The sequence below is a fragment of the Epargyreus clarus genome, unplaced genomic scaffold (assembly GCF_041222505.1).
Source record: "Epargyreus clarus isolate Ecla_fem2 unplaced genomic scaffold, WU_Ecla_fem_2.2 ptg000026l, whole genome shotgun sequence".
NCBI classification, from domain to species: domain Eukaryota; kingdom Metazoa; phylum Arthropoda; class Insecta; order Lepidoptera; family Hesperiidae; genus Epargyreus; species Epargyreus clarus.
The window spans coordinates 1,471,860-1,498,486 of record NW_027332233.1 but is presented as its reverse complement, the minus strand read 5'-3'; the positions used below and the strand labels follow the sequence as shown (position 1 = coordinate 1,498,486).

Sequence of the window (26,627 nt, the reverse complement as noted above, 5' to 3'; positions counted from 1 at the left end):
CCCTTCCTGGAACCCGACCTGTCTTTGTTTACGTGGTTTAACTACCTATTAGAAATTCTAGACTAGTCCCCACTCTCGCCCCGATTTGCTCCCTTAGGGCCAAAAACTGAGTCTGTACTATATAACTCGTATTTGTATAAAAGTAATACTAGAAGAATACCTATTATGTATTACATTAATGTATGTTACATCAATTTTTGTCAACACATCTTAATAATTTTTAATTAAATTAAATATTAATTCAACAAGGTACTAACATATATACACTTTTAAAATATAATTAATAACAATTATACACATTAACTCACGGTGGCTCAACATATACAGAAATATTAAATATTAAGCTATTATGAGGCAGAAAAAAGTACATAATTATTCTACAAAGCGTAAATTTATTTTAACAAAACATTTTGATAAACAGACAAATTATAAGATACGTCACGGTAGAACGAACTACATGAAACATATATAGCGTTTTACGATTATGAACATAAAATATTCTTAAATACATAATTTTACATTCATTATAATTCTCGTCATGTAATTCACAGTTCGTCTCTGTCTCGTCAAATCATTCACAATTCGTCATTCGCTCGTTGTCGACACGTGAAATCCGTCGATCTGGAACCATGTGAAGTGCACCATAACAGACTCCGACGAGAGGTGCGGGAAAAAAGATATATTGCATTATTCTACTAATTGAGCTTTATTTATTGGTTTTATACATTTAGACATTGAAGTTTAAGTTTAGTTTAACCTGAAATTAATAATGCTACTATAGCGATAATACTATTGGGACGTTAGTTTACTGATATTTATCGATATGTATCGATATACAATTATGATTATTATAATTAACAGATATGATATTACAATGTACAGTTGTTTACGTTGTCATTTGTGAACATATTTTAATTCTACATAATTCATACATATATTATTTTCGTCATGTGATTGCATCGTCATGCAGTTACTCTCTGTCTCGTCACGTCATTCGATGTTACTCTCTGTGTCGTCACGTCATTCACAGTTCGTCCTTCGCTCGTCGTCGTCGTAACGCGAGGTCGTCGTGCTGGAACCAGGTGGCGTACACCTTGACGGGCTCCGGCGAGGAGTGCCGGTGGAAGGAGACGGGCCGGTCACGGGCCAGTACCTCCCGCGCGTAGTCCTGCGGTCTCGCCTGGAATGTATTGTGACGTCACTCGAGTAAGGACTGCCAATAGGCTAGGGGGTTAGTGACTTTTTTACAAGTTTTACAAGTTTAGTGACAAGTGGCTTTTTTGACAAGGGGGAATAAATAATTTCAGATGAACTTTTTTAAGGTATTCCCTAATGTTATGACATGAGGTTGTTCAAATAAGAGGCATATTTTTATGACGACCATCGTGACTATTTTTCATAGGGTAAGTACTAAGGTGTAATTTAAAAAAAATGATTTGCATAATTTGTACCAATCTTAAGCAAATAACTTTCTACGGACTTGACACCCACTTCAGACGTGTCTTTGGACACAGGCATATAAACGACTAGATTTATTTTTTAAGGTTCGGGCGTGTATAAAATACGGAACTCTTTTTTTCGTCTTAAACGGCCCGCGTAGAAGCATTGTACTATGCCCGCCCCAAATTAATTGGGCGATGAAAAATTACGACACAAATTAAACGTTAAGAATTAATTCAGCGTGTAATTTAAATTAATTTGTTTATATTAATTAGTAATGCACAAAACGCGACAAAAAATAACCGTATCTCATTGTGATAAAATCAGTTAAGCTAACGTAAAAAATAGGTTTAATTAACTTTGAATGAAGATAAAATGTTTAGAGGTTAAATGCTTAGCTCCTTAGCTATACAGTGTTAAATTAGTCTTCATGCCTAACGCGGAACTTTATAATTAAGCATCGGACTCAGGAAAATAATGCAATTATGTTTGTATGTTTAATTGTTTTATTTCTTACACTCTTTTTAAGTAATATTCATAAACAAGGATTAAATTCTGCTTTATATTATTTTTACGATAAACAATGGGTGGCAGCGTTTACCTACTGTTTATAGTTAGTAGAATTTATTGTTTGACTCTGTAACGACGGCAATGGAACTACCAACCCCACACCTTTTTCTGCATCAAAACAGCAGTATTGACTGTTGCCGGGTTCTAGTTCAAAAGTGTGGTTAGGTTAAGATCAGTCATCTTACCCGTGAAATAACATTAAAAAAGGCAATATATTTCTGAATGCATAAAAGAAGACTAATGAAGTCAGGTCTGTTTCAAAAGTTACTGAACTACGCCAAGTTCACAGCGTAAAGCTCACCAAGTATAGCAAACAACCTGCCACATTACCTGGTGGAAGAGCGGCGAGTGCGTGGCGGTGAGGTTGAGGCGGTGCGTGGCGCAGGCGCCGAGCGTCATGTCGTCGGGCGCGGCCTGTGACCGTGCCGAGCCACGTACCTGGTGGAAGAGCGGCGAGTGCGTGGCGGTGAGGTTGAGGCGGTGCGTGGCGCAGGCGCCGAGCGTCATGTCGTCGGGCGCGGCCTGTGACCGTGCCGAGCCACGTACCTGGTGGAAGAGCGGCGAGTGCGTGGCGGTGAGGTTGAGGCGGTGCGTGGCGCAGGCGCCGAGCGTCATGTCGTCGGGCGCGGCCTGTGACCGTGCCGAGCCACGTACCTGGTGGAAGAGCGGCGAGTGCGTGGCGGTGAGGTTGAGGCGGTGCGTGGCGCAGGCGCCGAGCGTCATGTCGTCGGGCGCGGCCTGTGACCGTGCCGAGCCACGTACCTGGTGGAAGAGCGGCGAGTGCGTGGCGGTGAGGTTGAGGCGGTGCGTGGCGCAGGCGCCGAGCGTCATGTCGTCGGGCGCGGCCGCGGCGCCGCACGCGCACGCCGACAGCGCACGCGCCGCTCCCACGCTCAGCACCGTGCCCCCGCCGCCAGTTATGTAGTCGTATCCTACGGGGTATTATGAGTAGGTATTTGGTGCGCAAAACACTGGCTATCCCGAATATTTATAACGGTCATATTAAACATGCAAGCATAGCTGAGACCTAATCCTCCGGTCTAGTGGTGGTCTTAGCAGACTAACTGCTGGCTACTAATGATGTTATCAATAAATTACGTCACACGTCAAGGAGAAGGGAGGGGGTCGACAAAGTGTAATATTGTGTGACAAAGGATGGGGAAGATTCCTAAATTCTTAAATTTCTATTTTCTATAGAAAGAATAATTTCGAAACGGTTGCTCTGATATAAGGAGAAAGTTTCACAAAATGTAACTGACTATGAAAAGGACAGAGGAGGGGATGACCCCTCACATAAATTACATCCTACAGATTTTTTTAGATATACTGATTAAATTGAAATAAAAAACAAGCACGCAGTCCACCTGATGGTAAGAGGCCTCTGCCACTCATAGAAAATATCAAATAACAATATAATTAATAAAATTTCAGTAACCAAATTTATGACAAAATTAATAATACGATCGTGCCATATACGCATCATGTCTATAAACCAATAATAAGATATTGTTATCGTAAAGTAACGCTCTTGTTTAACCATCCGTATATACTTTTTTGCCCTCATGACACGCCTAAAGAATTTTCACTTCAATAAAAAATGTATGCATTACAAACTTGAAAACCACGACAGCTAGATATAACAAAGCAAGTAATCCACGATCAAAGGGTGTCCTAGTCTTTGCGAATCAAACAGATATGGTCAAAGGGTTGGTCTGGAGGCAGTATCGGGACCTCTTTGAGATTTCTCGATAAAATCGTGTCTCATCTCGTCAGACGGTCCAAAGGTTTAATAAATAATGTTAGAATTATTTTTTATCTGTCATCACAAAAAATCTACATACATAGTATCATATATATTTGTCTACTTAATATATATTTGTAACTATATAGGTGTATAATTAACTAATGATAGACGCGGCTCCGTCCGCTACAGCTTACATCAAAGGTAGTGGTAAATTTTATAAATAAACTAAATAATACATAATAATACGTTTTTACTTGAGTTCGAAGGGTTTTCGATCGTATATGTAATTCTTTAGAAATACCAAACTATTTGCAACGAGACGCGTTCCGCCAGGCTTCCGGATCCAATGGATCCCGGCCTAAGACATCTAATGAATTAAGATTTCTAAACTTGGTCTGTGCATTTCTACATTCATCTTGTATCCATATTGTATCTTTAATTTAAAAATAGCTTACCCTTGGCAAAGGTTTCTTTCTTCCCGTACCCATACCCGTACCTCTCGCCGAGGACGGTGACGTCATTGCCGCCGCGGTAACAGCTCAACAGTTCACACAACCTTTGGACACTGGGAATGGATGATATAATGCAACAAACATACAGAAAATAAAATGAGACAATTCATAAGACTATTATGTTAGTCACAATTACGTATTATTAATTAATTTTATATATTTCAGTATAATACAATTAACAATCTTATAAGATAATCACTAAGTACTAAAACTAGTATTTAAACACTATATTAAATCAACAATTTCGGTCTTCAGTCTTGAGTAAGAATCAAAGGAATCTCTGATTTACTGAAATTATCTGATATCTTTGCGTCAAAATTTCTAATGAAATTAAAAATGTTCGATTCTTTATTTGTTTTTTGGATGAGAATAAAACATTTTCGATAATTATTATTTTCAGCAGCTCAATGAGACTCACCCCAAAATAGTATCATCATCAGCCAAAAATATCCACTTGATATGGGGCATGTTCTTCACTGCTCTCACTGACTTCTTCAAAATCGCTATAGTTTTGGCACAATGACCCGTTTTCGTGTTCGGGACACCGGTGGCGATGGCTGGCAGTGATGGCTCTAAAACAAATGTAAAAATAAAAATAGATACACATGCACAATCGCACATACGCTTTTCGTAATCATAAATGATCTACAAGTTAAGCATTGACGGGTGCGGTTACAGTTGGATTGGTGTCCGTTATTTCAAAACCTTCGTGCATTCGTTGAAGCTTCTCGGAGGTCTTTTATGGTCGAAGTCTATATTTGAGAAGATCCGACACTAGTTGGTCATAAACCTCCAGTGCCTCGACCAATTGATGGAGGAAGCGTAGTGGATATATTCCGAGGCTACCCCAGATGCAGAGAGTCCATCTGTGTTATCTAAAAAGAACCAGTACGTAAATTTAAGCAGACTATTTACCAGCTTGATCGCTGTAAAACTGGAGATTGGTGACGTATCTGCCCCAAGTTTTCTTGACCACCTTCGCCCTGGTTGAGTGGAAGCCGCTCCAGGTCTTGACCGCGAAGTATATCGACTCCTCGGGTATTGGACTGCCCTGCCAATAGTCAGGGTATGTTATTTTATGTATACACAAGCAAATAAATATGTGACCATTAAACACAATTATTCAAATATAAATTGGTTCTTCTAAAAATTCTAGGTATCTTGAATCTCCAGAGGTTTTAATATCCAAAATGGATTTAATATCTTCTTCTTCATGTTGATAAGAAAAACTCAATTTATTATCACCCCTTAATTTTTCAAACTGCCCATCATGCAAATTGCAGCTTGGCAGACTTTTGACAAACATAGACTTTTGAGAACATAAGAAACTGTCATACATGCCCCACATGTTATATACATTATGTTCCCTTTACTGTTCTACTGCTAAAGCAGAATTAATCTGTAATATAGAATTTGTTAATATATCAGAAGCGCAATGAGTCAATTTCAAGATCATACTCGCACATTCGCAGCAATACTCACACATATATCAAACTGCCTTGGATACGTCGCACAGTTGTCTCCGGAGACTATGCAGAAGCTCAAATCCGGGGTGAGCAGAGGTCCAGGGTTCTCCTCGTTGCCATAGATGAGTTGTGCCAGTTCGAAGGCAGGGTCTATTGAGAAATCCGCTTCCAGCTTGCGGTCTCCGCTTTCGATTTGATGAAGAAGTCTTTGGAAGACATTAATGCTATCAAGTATAAGCCAACTTATCCTTAGATTAATCGTTACATTGTCAGATAGTCCTCTTCCGCAGAACGTGGTTGTTGTTGTAATTTAAGAAGTATTAGAAATAAAGATACACGATTTACACTTGATACCTACATTATTTCCGTAATGTAATGTGGTACAGAAATCAAATTATTTCACATTAGTTAAATAATATGTATGGTAATTAACAAACTATTGTCCCAAAACGTGGAATCAAGTATCAAAAGGACGAGTATGAATGGAAACCTTACCGATTCATAAGTTTCATTTTCATAGCGAATCCACTCGCGAAATTTGGATAAATGAAGCCACCATCCTCTTCCAATTCCTCAAAGTACGTAAAATGGTGGATGATGGTTGGTTCTTCGTCACTTAAAGGATATCCTAGCCACATGACATCCTGCGATCGTCAAAATATTATTTTGATATTAAAAATGGATTTGACACTAAAAAATAAAATGTAAAACATAAAATTATTTCAAGCAATGATACGTGTTTAAGACTAGAAAAAATATTACATATAACGAGCTTTCGAAACATGCAAGTTCTTTTTGTGAAAATGTTTCAAAAATGTCAGCTAAACCTCACTTCCTGATTATCTGCTGTAGCCAATGCTTCGAACAGTTTCTCACACCTGACAGCAGTGTGAGGCTCCACAAACAGGACCCATCGCACATCACTGCCCTTGTACTTCGTCACCAAGGGCCTGAGGAGAGGAGTGATCGTCCACGCTCCAGGGATCCGGAAGTCCTCATGTGTTATGTGAACTGTTGGTTGCCGCTAAAAAGTTAAATCACAATGTGTGATCTGATCTTTAATAGCAATATTACTATAATATAAATCTTTAATAACTTCTTAACTACATATGTACTGCATTCTATAAAGGTTGACCCAAAAATTCTACAAAGAATATGACGATTTGTAGTTTTATAATAGAATTTTATAACAATCATATTCGGGAACGTTTTCTTAAATACATTTTTGATATATTTTTAATATTACTTTATTTCATTAAGTACAAAAAGCTGTTACCTTTTCCAGATTCATAACCTGATTCTTTATATCATGTTTCAGACGAGATGCGACACTGGCGTGATATGGTTCAGTTTGACTTACTATAACAAACACTACATTTCTTGAATCTGAAACAAGATAACATAAATATAAGCTAAATTTTCATATCATTCATTGATATAATTTTCACCTTAAAAGTATTTTTTTATTATGCTTATATGTGAAATCTGTCATAATATAATTACCGATAAATGCAGATTTAATCTACAGTTTAAACTAACGTTGTATTTATACGTCTGGCTTAACCATAAATTTTCTGCTGAAAAGTTTCAGATTGCACCGGCGCGTCGCAAGATTATTGCCTTTTGAATTATTTATACGTTCTCTTATGGGTGTCTTATCATCATTATATGTCTGGGATATCGAAGACAACAGACAAAAACATTTTGAATTTAATTTGCAAAATTATATTTTGATAATAAATCAATATTGCGAAATTTCTTAATTTTCTTGACACACATCACATATGACACACATCTTATATTAATTAATAATTTTAATATAACAGACATAAAACAATTTACAGCGAATACAGAAAGAATTACTAAAAATAAAACTGTTAGACCATCATTATGAAACTCTTTTAAACAACATGTGAACATCAGAAATCAATAATCATTGTAATATACACGCACACATACATCAATCGATTAATTATAAGACCATCAATCTTGATTCGACTTCCGTAGGAACATTAGCGAAGACGTGATAAAATTTCGTATCCGCAAAACCTTACTCACAGCGTAATGAACCCAGCGTTCATTTTGACCTAAAAAGCTTTCCACGCGATACATTATATTACATGATTACCCGTTAATACATCGCAAATGCAGATAAGCCGATCGATCGATACCGTAACGACATTATCATCAAATTATGACAAATAGCTTCACACCACCCGACCACACGCCGAGGGATCATCAATCAAACGAACAGTCAGGTTTCATGCAGGCATCATGTCGATTAATAAGAGGATACCTATTTTGGCGTTCGGGGAACCGCGGGAACCACAGCACGGAGTTTTGGCACATCAGAACTTATCTTAGGGGCGATAGTATCTTGCAACGAATGTTATGCTTGTTGTGCTAAACGTGACGTGAAGTTGCATTGCAGCTAATCACTTTCATGTAGGAGTAGACTTGTAGTCTGGATTATTATTGACATATTCCTATTATAAATAAAGTAAAATCTACATAGTAATTAAAACACAAGCATGAAATACTTTACAACATCTATACAATTGAATGTCTTTAGCAAGCGTACCCATTGTACCCCCTGATTTAAATGATCAATGAACAGAGTTGATAAAATAAATAATGCCATTGATAATAAAAAGGATAGTAGAAACCTTACTGGTTAGAGCTACCACCACCACCACGGACGTGGTGGTGGTGGTAGGACATCTAGTCCTGCTCCATGAAAATTACTTGAGAAATAGGTTTTCTAAAAGGCCTAGTACACTCAAATAAAATTTGATGCATCCATCAGATAACACTTGAGCAAGGTGGCGATGGCTGAACAGTTTGACAAGATGATATAATAATTACACGAGGTATCGTAAAGGTGATAAATAATTCAGTAGCTAATAACTTGAGCATCGCAGCAATCTGAATGTTCTCAGTAGAAGATTTATGGAAGAGCAGATACTGGCCGATCGGATAGTCCTGTTCTACTTAATTAAATATATTGACACTTGCTTACGTCGTCTTCTTAAGTTTCAAAATGTTAATGGAGATACTTTACTGATATTGCAAAAATTCTAAATGAAGTGTATGAAATGCAGTTTTGTTTACAACCTTGCTTTAAAACTGATATAAGTATTCATAGATGTAGGATTAATAATTTAAATATAAAGAAAACCCTAATCCGATAGGCCTGAAAAAACTTTATTAATACGTTTTTATTTTTCTAAAACGGTAATAGATTGTCTATTTTGATGAATCTTTCAGTAACCTCAAGCAATTCAATCGACACAAATCCTCTCTTATAAATCTTTACTCATTTTAGAATAATCATTTCGCACCTTAAGGCAGCGTAAGGACCATAAAATCAAAATCGATGATTCTTCTCCCTTTATCTACGCCGCAGGGTGCCATAAAGCACCCCAATGAGGTTTTAATGTGTCGCTACTGAGATCGCCTGCATTATTCATGTGGAGAAACTTTAGAGCGTCAGCTTCGCGGATTTCAGATTCCATTCCTGAGATTCTTTGCCTTTGGAGATAGGCCGCGGGTAGATCGAATATTGAGCTTAGTAGCGACGTAACTTTGCCTTCATGTAGTATCTACTGAATTATGCACTGCAGACTAACAGTAAACTTTGTTTTTTAACACGATAAAAATGTGTCTACTTTTTAGTTGATCATCTAAGTTTTCTTTAAATTTTGAATGAAATGGACATATTCTTTACCAGCATCATAAAGAATTACAATCAATTATGTACGCTTTAAAACATTTATTTTTTGCTCTCCAAACACACCCAGTGAATAAGTTGCAATCATTTTTTTCGAAGACCTTTAAAACAAATATAATAGAAATGTAATTATAATTTATTAAATTAATGTACTAGATTACACACATTTTACAATTAGGTTTACCAATTATAATGAAGATTGAACATCGATTAATTAACGATATTACGGTGACGTGCTAATTTACCAACATGTTCTTAGCATATTGGGAATTGAGTTATTGACATAATTGAGTTATCTAATACTGCTATGCTAATATTACACACATACTCATTACTCGTACATAGATAACAACATGTTAGGACTATTCAAAGTGGCATTCCTCTGATGAATCATCCCGCACGATTATTTAATCAAATTTCCATATATTATTCATATTGCCTTGTCGTTTTCTATCAATAACTTCATTAAAGTACTGTAAGTCTGTAGTTTGAATCATCATCATCCCATTACTGTTCCATTGTTGGACACGGGTTTTCTCTCGTCAAGGATTAGGCCAAAGTCCATTGCGTTGGCCATGTGCGAATTGGTAGGTAGGTTCACATACCTTTGAAAACTTTTTTTTCTAAAATTTCTCAGGTGTGCAGATTTCCTTACGATGTTGTCCATCAAGATTCTAATTTTATTAAGGATATACCCTTAAGCCTTACATCCATAAGCGTTAGCAGCCACTTACCATCAGGTGGACTGCATGGTCTTCTCCTACTCCTCTATTATAAAAAAATATATATTATAAAAAACAGCAAATTGAGAAATAACAACGTTTCTAAAATTCTTTACCATTTTAAGTTATAATAGATTGAACTTTATATTCCGTACGCCAGACCAGAGTTGACACTTTTCATATTTTCTGAAAAATTTAATACTTCTCGTGGAGCCTTGTTTTCTCCACACATTATATTCATTTCACTCACCGCCATGACAAAACTAGCTTTACAAATTTCATATCACAATTATTCACCCGCAACGCTATTTGACTAAACGTATTAAATGGAGCATTAATAAAATGACACCAATTTTAAAAGAAACTTCTGCATCTCGCACACTTGAGTCCCAGAAGACCCGTATTGATTGAATATTTATCCGATGAGCGACTGAAACTAGCAATGGAAACGGAATGAATTTGAGAGCTCACGAACCGAGCTGAAACTTTTCACTCCAGTGTCGAAGGTGCAAATAGTATCGAACATTAATAATTCGAAACGTCGCTCGGAATCGACGGGAATCCATCAAAACCTACTGGGAATACCGCGTCGCTGACGATTCGTACTTACGATTTTATTTTTAAGTTGGGTTGAGTGAATTTATGATTTACGATTTATATTTACTGAATATTTCAGTAATCATCGCAAGAAGTCAAATAAAAACAGACGTTACGGGATATTTTTAAATTAATTTCTTATAATTTTCTTAAATAATGAATATTGAAGTATAGTACCGATTTATAAAAATACTCGCCCCACCAGTATCAGATGACTATTATTTCTAACACACATCTAAACACAGACATGCAATATTTCATCACATAACTCAATATTTCAGGATTGTAATGATTGTTTCACCGAAGAGTACTATGCATATGTTTAAATACATAATTAGACGAAAAATGATACTTCGATAAAACTTAACAACTTTTACACTTGTATTAGACCATCTAACTTTTCATCAGCAGGCTTGTCATCTCACCTCATCTGTCTATTTAACTTAACACTTAAAAACATTACATATCCAACACAACATTCATAAAAAAACGAAAAATCTAATTTAAAATGTTTGCTTTGATGTCGATCATAGATTTCACCTGCCAGATGACTGAACGCGCGAATCGAGAGCTTTCATACATAACCAAATTCGAGTTAAAAATTCAAACTGACAAAAACGTTTTTCAAATCGAATGGCAAGAGCGAATGGATATTAAACATTCGCGTCGGCTAAAGGGTACGGCGTGCTTGTGGTCGGAAACTGGCATCAATGGATTCAAAGTTGTATGCCATGAATTTTATAGAAACTAAAAAAATAAAGAGCATTTTTATAGGCATTGTAGGTTATTAGAAATAAAAAAACAGTATAATTAACTAATGTCTAAACAATGTTCAATTTTTTTTTTAATCTATTGTCACAATTTGATATAATTGTAGATTTGAATAATGTAAATATATTGAAGATCGATTTTTTTTTTCTGCCATGTATGAAATAATGTCTAAAATTTCATCATTATGCAATAGCAGCTTGTTAATGAATACGAATGGGAGGAGAGTATATATTTCTACAATGAAATAATTGCGAAAAATGTTACTGTTGTATTCAAAGATAAACGAGCTTTTTCTTACCACAAACACATACACGAATTTATTGTATGAATGCAAAACTAACATTTCACGTAGACACATTATTCCAAATACATTTGACATACGATTTCATGTGAAATTTAGATGAAATTTAGTAACACCTAAAACGTGACCAACCAATATGGCGTGCATTTCACCAGCAGAGTACAGTACTTGTTTCGGAAGCTCTCGCATCAATAATTCGGTGTCACATGGCACGGATTTCACGAAAATCCCCTGGGATCGTGCCTAAAACAGGAAATCTATAAAGCTTAAATGTCCTAATTATGTAACAATTTACTAATGAAGAGTAATTGTACGCGTGGACATTGCAAAAGGGTATAATAAAATTAGCATATTGAAGAGGCAATAATTAATTTACTAAAAGACAAGGAGAGATATTTTAGGGGTAGTAACGCATCTGTGACCGACATCAAGTCTGTGACCGTCGACTATCTGTGACCGTCAGGACCTCCTATCCTTTTTGGGTTGATAAATAATTTATGTAGTATACTCGTATGGGCGAAAATCACCACAAAACGCCAGATAGCCGTATGCAACTTCAATAACATAAAATCTTATTATTTATACAAATAAAAATCTGTGGTGCAAAAAACATTTACCACGTTATTAACATCGAATCGCACACCTATTGTTGTCACTAACAGTAATTCCACAGTCTGTTTGCCTGTTGTTTCCATCAATTCTGTTGAATGAAATAAATTGACAGTGCATTCAGACATAATCGAATTCGGGATGAAAAGCACACCTCACGAAGAGCAAATAGTAGAAGTGATAAAACATTCCTACTCGATTGAACCATATTAGGTGTTAGTTCCGTTAGCGGAGCTGCCATCAATAATTCTGGGTCAGATTGCACGAACTCAGGAGCCCTGGGGAATGCACTCGATTCCCAAAATTTATAAGGCTCTCAACGATTTTAACCTGTCGCAACTTTTCATACGACTTTCTGACGTGGGTTCCGAGAGTAACGGTATCTAAGTTTTCAAGTTTTGATACACTGATATACTGTCCGTCTGATTATTAGAAATGTCAACATCAATGTTTGTTACATAAATAGGCCGGCAAGAGAAAAAAGTTTTGTTGTTTTCTTTCAAACGGTGGATCAGCTGGTCTCCACAGATTTGAATAAAGTTAAAGTTCTAATATAGAACAGAAGTTTATTCCAGAATTTACATTCCAAAGCACTATCAATCAATATGAAATCAATTTGACCATTCTGTATATTTTAGAGGTCGAATAAGCAAGTACGAAACAGGAAAGGAAACTTAGATATGGAAGAAGTCGTCTTTGAATCAAAAGCAAACAATTACAGGATATCATCATAGCGCTTCAAAATGTAAGACCGTTCTAAGAAGAGTTTTCTAAGAACCTCCCTTGTACTTCACGTAGTTTGATAGCTTTTGTTACAAACTAAAATTCAAATGCGATCGAGATTCCAAGTTCGGGAGGCATCCTTTTATCAGATTTAAGTTTAAGTTGCTGACTCTACTTAGCACTTTATAAAGGCGATAGTGTTATAATTTTGTTACATCTCACACATTACTTACGTCTTATATCTGGAACTTAATCTATAGATACAGATTTTGTTTTTTTAAGATCATAATAGTCGTTCGAAACATCAACAGATTATTTAATCAATTTATAGATAGTCACAAATGTGCTAACAAAACTGATCACATTTCATTTTACCTATAATATTTTACAGTAGGTATGTATATCCAAAACTACTCAGATAATTTTGAAAACAGTTAATTAATATGAAAACAAGCCTGCTTTGTCTCTTCGACCTTCTCGACTAAAACCCGGTTCTGATCCGGTAGTATAAAAGCATATATAAAATAACTACATTTAATTTCACAACTGGTATATTCTATTCTAGGTATATTCCGTGATTGACTTTTGGGCATGAAACTGGAACATTGTAACAATTGGAAATTACATCCAAAATACACACATCGTATGACTAAATAAACACAAACTACGAACGACGCCCAAATAACAGGGTTTCCCATCTATTACCATGTTGAAACTGTTACGTGCGGTATGAACTATATAATTTTCGTAACCCTACGATCCATGGCTGACGTAAAATATTCACGCAAGGGTTGTCCTGTTATCAAAATTGAAAATTGGATACAGTTTAACTTAAATTTGGACTGGACTGATAATAGGCAGTTTGGAGGGACGTCCGACGCTGAAATATGAAAATTACTGAGTAGAATTTTAACATGACGTAAATATTAAACCTTTGGTACAAAATACATCCGCCACTAGTTTTCCATATGGAATATACTGGAGTCTCTCCCTCATTATTAATGGACTAGCAAAAATTGTTCTAGCTAATTTTGTGTCCAGAATTTTAAATTCTTTCGCCGTTGTCGTCAAAAACTCGAGAACCATCCACAACCTCGGCGAGTCATTCTTTATGAAAGAGACCAGAACTTACAACTTTTAAGCTCCTCGGAAACGTATCTAGCATAACTTACAGAGTGTGTACTTAGGAAGCTGCCTAAGAATATTGAGTTAAGTCCTCTCAAAGTTGTGTAGGAACTGACGTGTAGGTGAGGGAACAACTTAAGGAATTGTAGGAAAGTAGCTCTGAAGATTACTTTGTTAGGAAGTAAGTAAGTTAAGTATTTTTAAATAACTCCATGTCTCTAATAAGTCGGCTAGTATTGTTTTAAAAAGTCAGTCCATTAGATAAGCAGTGAAACGTTATAAGTCGCAAAAACTATTTTCTGCTTAAGCCCTAAGTATGCTAGTACTGGCAGAAGTAACATCAGCATAACGTTTTAAATCAAGTGGCTTTGAAGAAAACCGCAATTTTCAACTGTAACCTATATGCTATAATATATATAATAAGGATATTTTCTGGCTTTAATGTCGTGATGGACCACGAGTTGCTCCGAATACAAAAATATGTAAACTACACGACAAATAGTAAGTTTACAACTAATTACTTCAGTGATGATCTTGGAAATGACTAAAACCCTGGAAGCTTTTCATTATTGTTCCGTGCCAGTCTTGATGACAATGGTTTCCTAATTGCGAATTGGAGCCTAAATTTAAGAAGCCCTATTCAAATAATTAGTTGCCTCCTACTTTCTACCGCAAAAATATTGAGAGCAACAAACAATAGACCTCTGAACTTTTAGACCAAACCACAGCTTTTCGTTGATTAAATACTTTTCTGAATTGCCTTACTCTTAAAGTAGTAATTAAATAAATGACAAGATTGACAAGTAATAGTAATCAAATATTTATTTGAAAGAATGTTCCAAGACAAAAGCATAATACATATACGTATACCTGCTGTTACAAAGCTGTTGTCCGATTACCATGCAAACATTATAGGACTGAATTTGATTCATGCTTTGTGTTTAAAAGCCAATACCATCAATTTAATTCACAAACGTTGATAAATATATTCCTATCAAAAACATTCGCTTAATCACTCCATAATTAAAGAATTTAATAAATTGTCAGGACTCCGGATGCTATAAATAAAATGGAACAGTGGTTCATAATTAGCAACAATGAAAACATCCATATTTTATTGCCTCCACACCGATTTCAATATTAAATATGTAACGAATTTATATTTCAGACCGTGAATGGCCCAGAATGTGTAAACTACTAGAAATAAAATTCATTTAGTAGATTTTTTAAAGGAACAACGTTTATAATGAATATAATATTTTAATTAGACTCTCTTTTTATGAAACTTAAGCAGAATTCGAGCATTTTAATAGTACTTATAGAGCTACTGCTGATTATTTGACCATAATCTATCATAAGGCCGATATAGGATAAAAAGTCCTTCTTGAAGTCAGTCACAGATGCGTTCCTACCCTTTGAGGATTAAGTTCGCTTGGTATAAATGTCTCAACCATAGAGTATTCTACAAATCAGTTGGTGATATAAGGCCCAAATAACTATGGCGATGGCGCGTCGTGGAAAACATGAAATGTTATGTTTTTTGAAATCAATAAATTAAAATAAAAACGGCTTTTCATCTAAAACACAAGATTAGCATCGCACTTCAAATTAATAAATCAGATAATAAATTCCATCTGCAAATAACGTTTAACAGATTAATATTACCAGATATCTCAAAGGATATTTCTAATAAACTCTGGAAATTCTGAATAGAATTTCAAAGCTTTGAGGCATCAGGCTTCAAATCTCATCCCGCAGAAGAGAAGTCTTCTCAGAAATCTCGGAAATCCAACGAACCAATAGATAACGCAACGTATTTACGTAAATTTTGGAATATCATATTTTAACAAGTTAAAGCAAACCATGATATTTGACAAAATTCTAAAAGTTTAATAAAGTAAACTTCCAAAACAAAAATGTAAGTCAATTTTCATTTTGGAAATAGGAAAAATCATAAAAAAGAAATCATCATTTCGAATCAGTTGTAATTTTGATGGGTATTCCAATTATTAATATGGATATTAGGTATAATGGAGTTTCTATACTTGAAAGTATTTGAAATTCAACATTTACACTAAGCAAAATGGTTCAAAAATACGTAAAAAGCAAGATATCAATAGAAAAAAATATCAACATAAACAAAATAAAATTTAAAATCCATCCTGCCTCAGCGCCTTATTGGCCAATGAATCAAAAGGAAACGTTAAACGCTTCATCAAAACGAGATTTGCGGAGCGACGGCGAATTTGAATCAAACAGCGCGGGCACTCGCTTGAAAAATTTAAGATTCCATCTCTAATATCTGCTCGTATATTTGAATAGCCTTTAACACGTCGCGTTAAATTGATTGCGAAAGGCAAATATGAGGAATGTTATACTTGATTTAAATCATAATTTGGAGGATTTAAATAGTTTGATTTATTTTCACCAAACGCGTAAGATGATAAGATGATATCGTCACTGAAAAGGCCAAAGTCTAACACGTAAAGAAGCTCCTTTGCGTGTTAGACTTTTAAGCCTTCCAGTGATAATATGCTCTAAAGTGCTGTAAAAATAATAGCAAACATCATCGTTTCAAATGAGTGTATCCCAGTAGTCCTTCTAACTGTTCCTATCAGTGTTTAGGAGTCATAATATAGATTATTTATAAATATTCTTACAGCACTGACCAGCACTACTACACATTCTTACAATTTTCTACTGTAGAAGAATGAAGTTTTGAGACTTGTTTCTTTTACAAGTAATGTCTTCGATGGCATAGAGGATTTCCAGAAACGTAAGTTTCTTTATGATTTTTCTTTTCATCGTTAAGACAAGTGATTTTTTTGTCGTAGAATGTAAAATTAAAAGCGCTGTGAAATCAACGCGGACCTTCAGTATGGCCCAAACTCATCACTGAGCAGCCCTTAAATAGCAAAGATACAAAAGCAAAATATTTTCCATTACTATATGAACATTGGTATATTCCCTATGAAATAAATGGAAGTTCATCTCAAATAGGATACATTCCCTTTGTCCACCACTTACGCGATTGCCTCGGTGGAGGCTGTGGTCTTCACTGCGGAAGTTATTCGTTAAAAGGCTTTAGAGGATGCCTATATGCTTATTATATTATCGTTTCAACTGATAATTATAGAAACAGCTTTCGACATTTTACGTTTCCTATTTAGCACATAAGTTTTGTAAAGATTGCTAAAATGACTTCTTTCAAAAATATTACCATGAGTAGGTAATTAATATTACTGAGTACTCAAATAGAAAAAGTCTTCAAAAACGATTCAATTTAATTTATTTCGAATTCATCTTGTTAATTTGTGTAATATTAAAAATTATTTTCTGAAATAAATTAGTTGTATAAATTGATAAAATTAAGTTTGAAGACATAATATTATACTTTTACTATATTATTTTATTATTAATAAACACAATTTTTTTCCTAACCTAATGCACGTGAAGTTAAAATACATTTTTATTGTAGGTACATTATAACTTATTAAAAAAAAATACTTATGCAGGCAATGGATGTAGATGTATTTAAAGTCAAGTATATACCTAAGAGTATGTACGTTTATTTTAGTACTGGCATTTTCCTAAAACATAATAAATATTTCAAAAATAAAAAAATTGAAAGCAACTCTTTGTGTCATTATGACTGCAGTTCTATTATAAAACTTCTATTGTTTTCATGTTTCAGAAATATTATTATTTTAACATTGTTATTTTAACAAAATTAAAATTTCTACTCATGATTATAAAATCGTTTATAAAAATTGTTAGTAAAAAAAAGATTTTTAAAACACAGAATGTATATAAAAATAAGTTTTAATATTACTCACCAAAACTTATTGCACTTTGAGCGCAAATAAGTAATAAGGCCACAGTTGCAACTGTAACAAAAAAGAAAAATAAATGAGGGAAATATTTTTTTTTAAGATAATAGTAAAAAAAAAAAATAATATGTACAGGAATGGAATGTTTTAGCAAATGTCACCATGTTCATTTTATAATTACTAACATTTCCAACTAATTTGATAAACAATTACTCTGTATACGGATTAACCATTTTTAATACGCAAGTCTTATCACATTTCCGCAAAAACAACAATCCACGCATTTAACGTCAAAAAGTTATATTATACTCGTACGTTAGCAATTTACAATCATTTATAATGCGCAATGGAATTATTCTAGATATTTTGCCATCCAATCAAAGTAAAGTATACAAATGCAATAAAAACTTCAAAAAGGTTAATAATGAAATGTTACGGAGGACAAAAGTGCTGTAAACTGGTGCTGGTTGAATATAAAAAATCAAAAAAAGAAATAAAAAAAAAACAAGATATACGCTTTACCTCTCGCGTACATATTGGCGGGAACTTCGCAACGGGACGCGTACACCTCCCCCGGTGCCAGTATCGTCACTGAACGTACCCCGATACTCCGGTACTTGCCTCCGTTACCTCAGCAACTTTGCCTGTATGAGAGGTTCCCAAACTTTTGCTACGACACCCTATGTAGTACAAAATTTTTTGCAACGTCCTATTTTAACATTTGTATAGCTTGATTAGAGCTATATCCCACTTAAAGAATGTCCTTTTAAAGCTTTGTCAAACATTAATAATTCTTTCATAATTAATTCTTATTCTATTTCTTGTTACTTTAACTCCGCACCCTGTAGGTTGCCTGGAAGAGATCGCTGATTAGCGATAAGGTCGCCTATTGTATTTTTAAAATTATAATTTTCCTCGTGTATATTTCTTTTATGGGTACAATAAAGCATATTATTATTATTATTATTATTAATATTACTTTCGTATTCATAGAAAAACTCAAAATTTATAATATGTATATTCAATATCTTTGTTCATTAGATACTTTAAATACAAAATAATATATTTAATATAATCAATTAGACTTTCTGAGTATCACTTCGCAAATCCCTGCGAAATTTTAAAATCGCGTGCAGGTAAACTACTCGTGTTGTCCTACGAATCTCCTAAGATCCAAGTCCCAGGGTACGAAGTCCAGGGGATGCAGATGCTCAGTTTGGGAATCCTAGTTCTTTACCGATAACAGCTTTTATAGACAAGCCATTCAACATAAACCTTATTGGCATGCCATAGAGTACAAGTTTTATACAAACCCGACACTTTGATAAACAATTTGTTGAGATCAAATTTAGTGTGTGTGGAATTTCATTTGAGCCGATTGCGGGCGTGCAGTGCTATTAGATTATGAATGCAGAGCTCCACCGAAAAGTTTAAACATAGTGAAATATTAAAATATTTTAATAGGAACAACGTATTCATTGTTAGAAAACTTTCACTGATTTGTTACTGTTAAAAATAATTATTGCTTTAATGGTAAAAAAACTAAAAACCTAAACGCCTGCAAAAACTTCAGAAAAAGTTTTAAGGTAGCGAGATCTACCAATTCGTACTTGGCCAGCGCTGTGAGCTAGCCTTTTTTTGGTTTTTTGTTGTTCTCTTAGCGCGTTGCCCCGTCGGGCTCCGCCCAGATTATGAGGTCACACATACCATCGTTCTTCCCGGGGTCGCTAGCCGGGCGGTTAGAGCTCCCACTCTTGCCGCCCGCAACCCCAAAGCCCCCTTTTAGTCGCCTCTTACGACAGGCAGAGGATACCGTAGCCTCATTCTGGTCCCGGAACTACAGGGACAGAGCTAGGTAGCCTAGTCCGTCTCATCTTGAGAGGAGACCCAGCTATGGATAATGAGTTGAAAACCACTATGTAAAATTGACAAGACATTACTTATAACCTGATTTAAGATTAATATTCTACTTGATTCCTTTGTGGTCTAAATAAATCAAACAATATTGCCATTCAACGATTCAGTTCTTTGTCTGATAGATTTTATAACATCATTTATTACACCACTTTTCCGTATCCTATACAAATATAAACAAAACAAATAATAATTCCCAACCAATATTATGCCGGCATCTCAAGCACCATCTTTGCCTTTTCGATACAAAATCAATCACGTTAATTGGTCCTTGCTCATTGGAACCACTTATTGCGAACGTCCAAGACTATTCTTGGTAAGATACGAAATATTGCCTTAGGTTATATAAATTTAATGTCATATTTTTATATAAAGAAATAGCAACCGAACATGCAGTCCATCTTATGGTAAGTGGTATTGTCGCCCATGGAGATCTGTAATCGACCCCAAATAAGATTACTTAGATTAACAGCTGAGATCAGCAACAGATGCACCGCTAAGGACTTAGCTGAAATGTCTTGGAAAAGTATATCGTACACCCTTCAAAACGGTACACAGCACCGCTTATCAGTGCTGGTATTAAGCAGAAATATGTGTGGCGGTGGTGTTACTAGAGTCGAACCACAGGGGGGTTCTACCACCTTCAAAAATATACAAATTATTAAAAAAAACTGTCGAAGCACTTTTCGCACGAGCAATCGATTATCGACCGCGCTGGTACCAACAACACAATGTTGCCTTTACAATACAAAATCAATCTCGCTAATTGGCTCATTCGCTTGCCGGGAGCTCTTAGTATTAACACTGACTATGTACTTTGTTTGCTAGACATAAATATTTAACGAAATTTTAATAAAAAACTGCAAGCAAGTCATTTTTATCCGCGACGAATATTTGCCCTCGATACAAATAAAACAAATTGTAAATTTTGCTACCTATAAATGAACCATATTGGTCCAATATAATTTTGCGTTTTAATAAAATAAGGCGTTTTTAATTTCTTGTCTTTTTTCAAGTTAATCTTGAAAAGGGCTAATTTGGACAGAGATATAGGCATAAAAAATCTTTGTTACATACGTACACAGGTTACATATCGAAAAATCCGGATGAACACGCAGTCGCAGAACCGCGCGTTTCGTCGGGCATTAACCAATTACTCGTCGAAGCGTTAATGCACTTGAGTTATTGCGGCTCCAAATTGTCTTCCCTCATTGAGTACTCGAATAACAATTCCAGCTACTTCAACTCGAAAATAGAGCACAATTTAGCATTAACAATTGGACCCATTCAAACACGGGAGCGAAAATGTAAACGTTTACGCAAATTGGCTGATAGAATACTCCTTTATTTCTGTTTCTGATCACTATTAAAATTCCTCGAGTTTCTAGCGACTGAAATTTTCTGCGGAGCGCTCCTCGCAAAAATTACGAGTGTAAATATTCAAGATGCACGGCTGAGTGTAAAACAAACTTAGTCCGCTTCAAAAACGAAATGTTTTACGAGGTAAGGCGAGATGGCAGCTGGTTTCGAACTCTACGTTGTTTTAAAGGTCGATTGACATGGAGACATTGTTGGTATTTTAATTAATAAGTATTGCCTTTAGACTACTTGGTGTTAAGGCTGTCGACTCAAACGGTAGTGTCACCCGTTTTTGGGCAACATTGCTTCTAGGGTTGTAGTTTGTAACCACGCATGATAACTATACTTACTTCATAGAGGCTTCGCTGTGAACAATATTTTTAACGAGACAAAAACTAAGGTTACTTCTGAGGAATCTATGAGCATAATACAAGTCATCGATTTGTGCATACGAATTGTGTATTTTTATGTCCATCTAAAGCAGACACCTACAGACTGCAGCAGAGCTCGTAGCACCGATACAAGTTAAACGTTTAAGCACGATACCAAATTATTTTCGAAGTGACCCAATGCGACTTGAAGGACTGAAAAAGAAGCGGAGAAAATTCGCTTACGCTACGTGTAAAGGTATTTTAGTAATCGTTGTAATTTATTAACGTAGGTAGTTAATAATTACATTAACTTAGCATTCGTAATTAATTAATTGTTGCAAAGACAACCTAAGTACATTAATGATTCATTTGGAGTGCAATATTATACATGTCATTTGAAGAGTAATTTATTTTTCTAAATGTAATTAAATTATCGAACCTAGTGTCCGCCCACCTTAATATAAGTTCGCCTGCCGTCATATTCAAATTGACAGACGTAACCAACTCTACGAAGAGGTCGACCGACCTAAGTGGACCAATGCGCTCCAAGTTACCTAATTAAATAGTAACATTTAATAGTTAATACTAAAATTTACCTATAAAATAATGATTTCCTATCTAATAATAATGATTTCTTAATAGTAATGTTTGCTAGGTAACCATGTTTATCTAGTTAAATAAGGTTGATTTTGGTTCATAAGGTTGAATTGGTTCGTGATTGGTTGGTTAATGTGATAAGACAGACACATCTTTCAACGACTTCAGTTAATCCCAAGTGTTAATTTGATCTTCTTGGGGTCCTTGGACGGCAGTGGCTTTTTACCAGGAGAAATGTATACCAGTGTGTTACCTCAATTTCATGAAACAATTTCCCTTGTCAGATTTATTACATTTGCTACACTTAAGGACCCGCGATGTCATGAAACAAGTATTTAATAACTTACAAAAACTTAATGACTCATCCGAGAATCTGCTTTGTATCAAATGTATCTGCATATTTGGATTTATACATGTGTGTGATACAATGGTTATTCATGTATAGTTTACGTAAAACTGCTAGTCCGCTCTGAATATGGAAATGAATCGCGTCGCCACAGCAAATTGTATGACTACACCTACTCGCAACAACTTCAGAGCAGACTAGCAGTTTGGTGCAGACTATGAGCTTGCAACAACTTGAGACAAACGAGCTTGCACTCCACCTGATGGTAGACACCTGTAATCAACCTCATAGGCATAACACGAGAACCCTACCTAAGTTGGTACGCCTCGGACCTATGAGGCTACTTTACGACACTACAAATAAGAATACAGCTGCGTTTACAGTTATAAACCACAAAATGTTCTACCACTTTCAATATATTATTCGGTATTAAGCTTTATCTTTTTAACCAAATCCGAAAAGGAGGTTTTATGTTCGGCTGTATCTATCTATCGGTATCTATTTTTTGTTCTAAAAGGTACATACTCAATGAGTAAAAGATAACAGAAAAGTGAAATCATTGCAAATTCTACTGAAAGAGGAAACAGGGGAGTAATGAACATTGCATATTCCTTGTTAATAGTCTACATGCATTTCGCATTCCCATTCTGTGATTGGCGTTTTCGGTCTCTGTCGAGAGCAATTATCTTAGCCTTTGTGTAGAAATAAGTGTATATTACGTTTATGCGACTAATAAAGGGGAGGCAGGGGAGTACAGTCAGCGGTGAGATAATAAAATTGCTTTAATTTTCTTTGTTGTGAGAATAAATATCTGGTCGTTGGTTGATTGCGGGCTAGCTCGATCAATAACCTGCTGTTATTGAGCTTGGAGAGCAAAGAATGAAAAGCAATTAAAAATACTTTTCGGGAAATTTCTGACCAACAGTACCTCTCGATCAAGTAACCGATTTAAATTGGGTTTTGGAGCATTCCACGCAGTTTTTTTAAAGTTAAATTTTCTTCGGTTGTAGAATTTTTAAAGTTAAATTCACGAGACTCATCGACACGAGTTTCTATTTTTGATTACAAAAGCAATTCATGAAAGCCTTGCGACCACTTAGATAAACCCACACGCGCCCATTAACATACATCCGCTCAAATACATACACATAGGCACGTATTCATACACGCCGACACAGGCAAACACCCACAAGTGGCGCCATCTCTTGGTAACCAGTGGAAAGTTACAATAATGCGAATGTTAAAACTAGAGATGCGCCAAATAGTGGTTTCACCGAATAACCGAATACCGAATATTATTCGGTTTAACTTTTACCGAACCGGATATTCGGCCAAATTATTCGGTTTACCAATTCATTGTTTTTCCGCGTAAACAGGATCTAATATTTCTTTTATAGTGTCCATTATTGTCAATTTGCCAGTTACCTGTGTGCATTAAAACTTTAAAATGTTGATTTAAGTTTTAAAATAATTGTTGACTATACTAACTATAAAATCTATACAAAAAATTAAAATTTAAGTGTCTGTTTCTAATGTCAAAATAACACCATTTTACTAATCGCATATAACATAAAAGGAAAATATAAAATAAAAGGATATAATTATGGTACTTATAACGAAAAAAATATTATTTAGATATTGTCTTGTTCTGGCTAATCTTCAAAATGGCTGTACTGATTTTGACGGGACTTTCACTATCAGTTAGCTGATGTTATAGGCAGTAATATAGGCTACATGAATTTTGGAAAAAGAATTAGGGATAAGCGCAAAAAACTAAAATCCCATGAAAACTTCAGAGTATTTACACTTTTAATGCGGGTGAATCCGTGGGGCACAGCTCGTAAGTAATAAATATGTTCATTTGAGGTTTCAAAATAAATTTTGATTTGAAGTTTAATTGCTTTATGTTACTGAATTTGTCATAGGATTTCTTTAACTTATAATATAACATAAATATTACATAGTAAGTTTTGTGTTTTAGTTATGTACCGTGTCATGTACCTATACACGAAAATAGACATACCTACTCGAACCGAATATATTCGGCACCAAAACCGAATAATTCGGCCGAAACAAATAGCAAAAAAGATGCCGAATACGCCGAACACCGAATACCAAACGAATATTTGGCGCATCTCTAGTTAAAATAGAGTCAGAGACATGTTATAATGTTTATAATTATTTGTTAATTGTATTGTTATACAAATAAAAATGTATTATTTTCTGTCTATTTTTATTTGCCAATGGCATGAACCTTAAGGGCCCAATGCTGTGCTGTTGAATTTTCCAAGGAACAGAAAAGTTTTTTCTGCTCCATGGAATTTTCGCATAAAATCCTAAGTCACCAACTGTGATTATAAAAGTCAAAATCAGAGATGGGTTTTACGTATTGACACCCTCCTCTCCTCAAGAGCTAAAATTTTTCTGCACTTGTCTGCATGCATGCATGCGTGTAAACACAAATTAGCAAAAATTAAACAATTCTATAGCAGAGCAAAACACAATTTAATAAGATCTGCAAGGTACATACCTATTTGGACATTTTACTACAGGAGAATGTTGATTTATTGGAGGTCTGACTAGGTTTAAAAAGTGAAACTCAGATCTTAGTAGCCATGCCTAGCTCTTGCTAGGTTTGACTAATTACCCCAGTAGAGATTAAGTATTGCATGAGAGAGGTAGATTTTCACATATTATGAACTTTGTTCTGATGTCCGGGTTGTCCAAGTTTTGTCACTTGTCTAGTTGGATTACATAAAATACTGAAGATCTATACTTGAATTACAATTAAAATATTCTTATTTAATGATATATTTTTTTACACTCATAAATTTAAAATTTAAAATCAATTTACTTCATGCGTGCCATGGTGCCATGCAATGCATCCAGAAATGAACGATGAGTACATAAACATCTAGACCAAAATATGGTTGGTCTAAGTAGGTGGTAATAAAAATATGGTTTTATACGAGAGGCACTCCTCCACACCTATTTCTGACTTATTAAGCATTGCAGTTGTCTAGTTTGAAACATGTAGTATGGGAGAGACTCTTATAATATAATGTGTTCCAACTTAGTTTTTACTTACTTAGGGTAACAAAGCATCGGTCGTCAATTAGGACCCCAAATCCTATATGGGGTTGATTATAGATACCCGTGGACTGCACCGGCCACTGCATGACCGTTTCCAACATATAAAATAAAAAAAAACATTCTGCCTGGCTGGTGATCAAAACCAGGATATTGCGTCTCAGACCGGTGGTGGCATGATGGTCGTGAAGGCTTATAATTGTTTGAATGGCCTCAATTCTTTTGATAAAGAAGTATTTAGTAAAATACATAATAATTGTGACCAGTTCTAGCTTCTTTTATTCCTAAATTATATAGTAAATAGATTATTCTGATTAGAATCACTTTTAAAATTCAAATACAGAGAAGCTCTAATCAAAACAGCCGGCATAAACTTTTTGACGTATTGAATAGTACATTACAATACGAGGACGAAAAATTTTTTTCTGACAAGTGTGAGTTTGCAGGCCGAGCCGCAGGCGAGGACTGCAATCACACGAGTCAGAAAAACATTTTTCGTCCGCGTGTTGTATAAAATTTTATATTACGGGGTCGGAAATGGGGGTTTTGCGCACGCGAAGCGTGCGTAAAACGTCCATTTACGCACGCCGTGATATAAAGTATATTGTTTAAGTTATCTTATAACGATATAAAAGTAATGCTTAACTTACGTATTACAGAATTTAGCATTTTTATAACTTCTTGCACACAACGACTTAGCTACACGTTGGTTCTTTTTAAAAGTTCGTTAGAAAACAAGGTAAACAAATCGCAACAATCAATGTAAACACTAAACAATAAACATAATATGACACTTGACAGTATCTATCA

The 26,627-nt window shown here is 35.1% G+C and overlaps 1 protein-coding gene across 4 annotated transcripts; it reads right to left on the bottom strand.

Moving 5' to 3' along the window:
* LOC140753624 (beta-1,3-glucosyltransferase) lies at nucleotides 1-26,627 on the bottom strand. 4 transcript variants are annotated; one of them, XM_073088384.1, is made up of 12 exons: nucleotides 26,468-26,602; nucleotides 18,663-18,820; nucleotides 18,147-18,197; nucleotides 7,009-7,118; nucleotides 6,565-6,756; nucleotides 6,228-6,376; nucleotides 5,749-5,938; nucleotides 5,182-5,317; nucleotides 4,685-4,838; nucleotides 4,210-4,319; nucleotides 2,773-2,942; nucleotides 1-1,180 (listed from the first exon to the last, which is right to left on the bottom strand). In XM_073088384.1, the coding sequence occupies exons 2-12, from the start codon at nucleotides 18,673-18,675 to the stop codon at nucleotides 1,025-1,027; spliced, it is 1,431 nt and encodes a 476-aa protein (XP_072944485.1). In that variant the 5' UTR covers nucleotides 18,676-18,820; nucleotides 26,468-26,602; the 3' UTR covers nucleotides 1-1,024. The 4 variants fall into 4 exon arrangements, with proteins under 4 accessions (XP_072944485.1, XP_072944486.1, XP_072944484.1 ...); XM_073088385.1 differs by having other exon boundaries at nucleotides 18,663-18,784; nucleotides 26,468-26,601; XM_073088383.1 differs by lacking the exon at nucleotides 18,663-18,820 and having other exon boundaries at nucleotides 26,468-26,627.